Consider the following 5526-nt stretch of genomic DNA (forward strand, 5'->3'; position numbering starts at 1 on the left):
ATATCCACTCTCGCCACTATTTTTTTTTTATATGAGAACAGTTGTTTACTCATTGAAGGAATAGTGAATGTATAAGGAAGCATGATGACAGTTTGATAGTTCCAAGAATGTCTTTCAATTCTCCAAACGTTAAGATCTATGAAGTATCACTTTGCTGTACACTAAAAACTAACACAACATTGCAAATCAACTATATTTCAATAAAAAAAAATATGGAGTAAGAATGATATAACCAAACGGAAACAAAACCAGCAAACAAACAACGTTTTTGTTTGTGTGTTTTGTTTTAGAAGATCCTAAACTTTCAATTTGCAATCTTATGACAGATGATTGTGAAACACAGTAAATAACAAAGAAATTCAGATGAAGGAGCGATTGGGTGACTGGCTTACAGGAGAGGTAACTAGAAGTGGACTGAAGCTGGTAGGTTTGGGATAAATGGAATCAAGGTGCATTTCAGGATGTGCACTAAACTAGTTTAGTTGAAGTTGGAGTCACCAGGCACTCTCACCACTGTTATTCAACATAGTTTTGGAAGTCCTAGCCATGGCAATCAGAGAAGAAAAAGAAATAAAAGGAATACAAATTGGAAAAGAAGAAGTAAAACTGTCACTGTTTGAAGATGGCATGATACTGTACATAGAGAATCCTAAAGATGCCACCAGAAAACTTCTGGAGCTAATCAATGAATTTGGTAAAGTTGCAGGATACAAAATTAATGCACAGAAATCTCTTGCATTCCTGTACACTAAGAATGAAAGATCAGAAAGAGAAATTCAGGAAACAATCCCATTCACCATTGCAACAAAAAGAATAAAATACCTAGGAATAAACCTACCTAAGGAGGTAAAAGACTTGTACTCAGAAAACTATAAGACTGATGGAAGTAATCAAATATGACACAAACAGATGGAGAGACATACCATGTTCTTGGGTTGGAAGAATCAATATTGTGAAAATGACTCTACTACCCAAAGCAATCTACAGATTCAGTGCAATCCCTATCAAATTACCAATGGCATTTTTTTACAGAACTAGAACAAAAAATGTTAAAATTTGTATGGAGACACAGAAGACCCCGAATAGCCAAAGCAATCTTGAGGGGAAAAAAACAGAGCTGGAGGAATCAGGCTCCCTGACTTCAGACTATACTACAAAGCTACAGTAATCAAGACAGTATGGTACTGGCACAAAAACAGAAATATAGATCGATGGAACAGGATAGAAAGCCCAGAGATAAACCCATGCACATATGGTCACCTTACCTTTGATAAAGGAGGCAAGAATATACAATGGAGAAAAGACAGCCTCTTCAATAAGTGGTGTTGGGAAAACTGGACAGCTATAGGTAAAAGAGTGAAATTAGAACACTCCCTAACACCATACACAAAAATAAACTGAAAATGGATTAAAGACCTAAATGTAAGGCTGGACACTATAAAACTCTTAGAGGAAAACATAGGAAGAACAGTCTTTGACATAAATCATAGCAAGATCTTTTTTGACCCACCTCCTAGAGTAATGGAAATAAAAATAAACAAATGGGACCTAATGAAACTTAAAAGCTTTTGCATGGCAAAGGAAACTATAAACAAGACGAAAAGACAACCCTCAGAATGGGAGAAAATATTTACAAATAAAGCAACTGACAAAGGATTAATCTCCAAAATATATAAACAGCTCATGCAGCTCAATATTAAAAAAAAAAAACCCAATCCAAAAATGGGCAGAAGACCTAAATAGACATTTCTCCAAAGAAGACATACAGATGGCCAAGAGGCACATGAAAAGCTGCTCAACATCACTAATTATTAGAGAAATGAAAATCAAAACTATAATGAGGTATCACCTCACACCAGTTAGAACGGGCATCATCAGAAAATCTACAAACAACAAATGCTGGAGAGGGTGTGGAGAAAAGGGAACCCTCTTGCACCATTGGTGGGAATGTAAATTGATACAGCCACTATGGAGAACAGTATGGAGGTTCCTTAAAAAACTAAAAATAGGGCTTCCCTGGTGGCACAGTGGTTGAGAGTCTGCCTGCTAATGCAGGGGACACGGGTTTGTGCCCTGGTCCGGGAAGATCCCACATGCCGCGGAGCGGCTGGGCCCGTGAGCCATGGCCGCTGAGCCTGCGCGTCCGGAGCCTGTGCTCCGCAACGGGAGAGGCCACAACAGTGAGAGGCCCGCGTACCGCAAAAAAAAGAAAAAAAACTAAAACTAGAACTACCATACGACCCAGCAATCCCACTACTGGGCATATATCTGGATAAAACCATAATTCGAAAAGATACATGCACCCCGATGTTCATTGCAGGACTATTTACAATAGCCAGGACATGGAAGTAACTGAAATGTCCATCAACAGAGGAATGGGTAAAGAAGTGGTACATTTATACAGTGGAGTATTACTCAGCCATGAAAAGGAACGAAATTGGGTCATTTGTAGAGACATGGATGGACCTAGAGACTGTCATACAGAGTGAAATAAATCAGAAAGAGAAAAACACGTATCGTGTATTAACACATATATGTGGAATCTAGAAAAATGGTACAGATGAACCAGTTTGCAAGGCAGAAATAGAGACACAGATGTAGAGAACAAAGGTATTGACACCAAGGGGGGAAAGTGGGACAGGGTGGTGGTGGTGGGATGAATTGGGAGATTGGGATTGACATATATACACTAATATGGGTAGCTAATAAAAACCTGCTGTATAGGCAGCCCAGTGAGTACACCCCTCAGGATGGCCCGTACTCTGGATCCACTGGCAAAGAAGACCTTTAAAGGAGTTTTAGTAGGTGAACTTGTGGGCATTTTTGGAGCATATTTTTTGTTTAAAAAGGTGAACACAAGCCAAGATTTCAGGCAAACAATGAGCAAGAAATTCCCTTTCCTCTTGGAAGTTTATTACAAATCCATTGAACACTCTGGAATGTATGGCATCAGAGAACAAGATCAAGAAATATGGCTGAACAGCAAAAATTAGGAATGTGCCCATAGATCAAAATTTGTCCTATTTCGTAGTATCAGGCAAGATTAAAATTCCAAAGTTGACATGGATGGATTTTAGACTATTTAAGATTAAGTGTAAACTCTAATTAAGTCAGAGGTTTTGTTCTTTGGACTGTGAAGAAATTGATGGAAGGTTTGTTTATTATGTGATAAATGGAGTTTTGTTTACTACTCAAAATAAACCTGTTCTTTAAAAAAAACTCCCCTATAATTCTAAACATATAAACCTTTCAAAATAGATAAGATAGTAAAATATCTATTTTTAATATTTATTACATTTTTTCTTTTCCATTATAGTTTATTACAAGACATTGAATATAGTACCCTGCGCTATACAGTAGGACCTTGTTTATCCAGTTTATCCCCCTCTCCTTTGCCCTTTGGTACCACAAGTTTTTCTTCTATGCCTGTGAGTCTGTTTCTGATTTCTAAATAAGTTCATTAATGTTTATTACATTTTAACTCACACTATCTAAAACTATATTAACTAAAAATATTGCTTTTATCCGTTTTCACTTTACCTGAAACAATACTTAAAACTCTACATCAGTGTCTCTACTAGAGTCACTTTGGGATAAAATTCGTCATAAAACAAAACAAACAAAAAACCTGCTGTATAAAAAATAAATAAAATTCAAAAATTAAATAAATAAGTGAATACAAGAGGCAAGGGAAGGGAGAGATTTGTATTAAGGATGAGTCCAAGGTCTCTGACTTAGTAATTGTGTAGATAATGATGCCATTGCTGGGAAGAACCCTGGAAGAGGATCAAATACTGCATATCTACACATTTGTACTTATATAGCATTACATATCTGCCTTTTATTATAGTTATTTATGTGCATGTAAGATTTTGAAATCAAAGCTTTTCAGAGATTGGCAAACTAAGGACTACAGGACAAATGAAGCGTGTTTTTGTACGGCCCACAAGGTTTTTACATTTTTAAGCATTGTTAAGAAAAGACAAGACATAAACGAAGATAGTTATGCAACAAAGACTGTGTGGGGCCTGTAAAATCTAAAATATTTACTCTCTGGCCCTTTATTGAAAAAGTGTGTGGACCTCTGCTTTACACAGTTCATCTTGCTTTATGAGATAATGAATACATGTTTATAAAATTAAATTTTATACTTAAAACATTCTCCAAGGAATTTAAACTTATAAAGTAAAAATAATACATAAGGAAGCATAAGTTTCATACACAGAAAAATAGAGAAATAAAAATGCATATTTTGAAACTTCAGATAAAATGGAGAATTTCCTGTTGACTTAGTCAATGAAAATTCATGGGGAAGAATTTGTAAGAACTTGAAAGTTCACCTTGGATGACCTAACTGAAAGAATCTAAGCAATCTTGAATTCTTGTGGCAAAATGAACATTTTTAATCTTGCAAAATTGTATGCTGTGAATGATAAATTATATTCTCCTAAACATCAAGTGTTATTGCTCATAAATTTCTCAGGTTCACCATTACTTCCATTTATGATAACTAGAGAAAAATACTCTTTAAACCGAATGTTAGTAGTTGAGCAGATAATGGCTCAACAATTTAGTAAATGCAAAGCCAGATTCCATTATCTTGCTAACGATTATAGTTGCCTTTGTACAGAACCCAGTAATTTCTCCATGTAAAAACAATTGCTTCACCTCTTCGACAGACCCCCACCAGAGTTTACATTGTGCCATGTTCTTTAATCTTTACCTAGAATTAGGGCTTGGATATTTTTGCAGTTGATTTCCTTTCGTAATTAACTTCATTTTTCTAGTTTTCTTAAGAGGCAGGGTTACAGGAATTGCCACGTAAATGAATATGCAATTTGGTAACTTGAGCTTAGCCAGGGACACTATGTTTTTACGAGGACAGCAGCCAAGTTGATCTGTTTACATACGGGTGGTTATAAGCAAAACATATTAGTCATGGAGAAGAAAGGGAAAAAAAGGGAGAAAAAAGGCAGAGACCCTGCCCTGTCCCCTCCATCCAAGGAATTTGGCTTTAAGCACTCAGTTTAATGGAGACTTCCTTTATGAGGCATTTCCTTACCCCTCTGCTGTCTGTTTGTGAAGTTAGAATTATTACTTCTTTTCTTATACCCCATCCCATTATACCCAGTTCAAGTGTCTATTCTATAACGATTCCAGGCAGTTGGTTTACATGTCCGCTTCTATCTGCCAGACTGTAAACTCCTTAGGGAAAGAACTGTACCTCATCTGTCTTTCTGGTCCCCTTGACAAATATGGTGCTGACTACAGAGCATTTTCCACAGACCTTTGTAGATGAGTAATTACACGAATGATTTGGAGTTCTTGGGAAATGGCAGTGTCTTGTGAGAGTGGAGTCTTCTAGGACAAGAGAGAATAAGAGAAATAAGGGTGCTGGGTATTGGAGGTCCTAGGACTCACCCCTCTTCCCTGATGGTTTCTCACTATAGAGAGAACATATCCAAGGCTCACTAGCCAAATGGAGGTAGTAGCAGAGATGGCTTTCTGTTCCCAATATCCATTCTC

The 5526-nt window shown here is 36.8% G+C and overlaps 1 protein-coding gene across 1 annotated transcript; it reads left to right on the forward strand.

The window, feature by feature from the left end:
• Positions 1-2750: 2750 nt before the first annotated feature.
• On the forward strand, positions 2751-2993 carry LOC309969096 (protein CEBPZOS-like; the record flags this gene model as incomplete). Its single annotated transcript, XM_082850663.1, has 1 exon — positions 2751-2993. The coding sequence occupies one exon, from the start codon at positions 2751-2753 to the stop codon at positions 2991-2993; it is 243 nt and encodes an 80-aa protein (XP_082706789.1).
• Positions 2994-5526: the final 2533 nt, after the last annotated feature.

The sequence above is a fragment of the Leucopleurus acutus genome (genome assembly GCF_964270905.1).
Source record: "Leucopleurus acutus genome assembly, chromosome: 11".
NCBI classification, from domain to species: domain Eukaryota; kingdom Metazoa; phylum Chordata; class Mammalia; order Artiodactyla; family Delphinidae; genus Leucopleurus; species Leucopleurus acutus.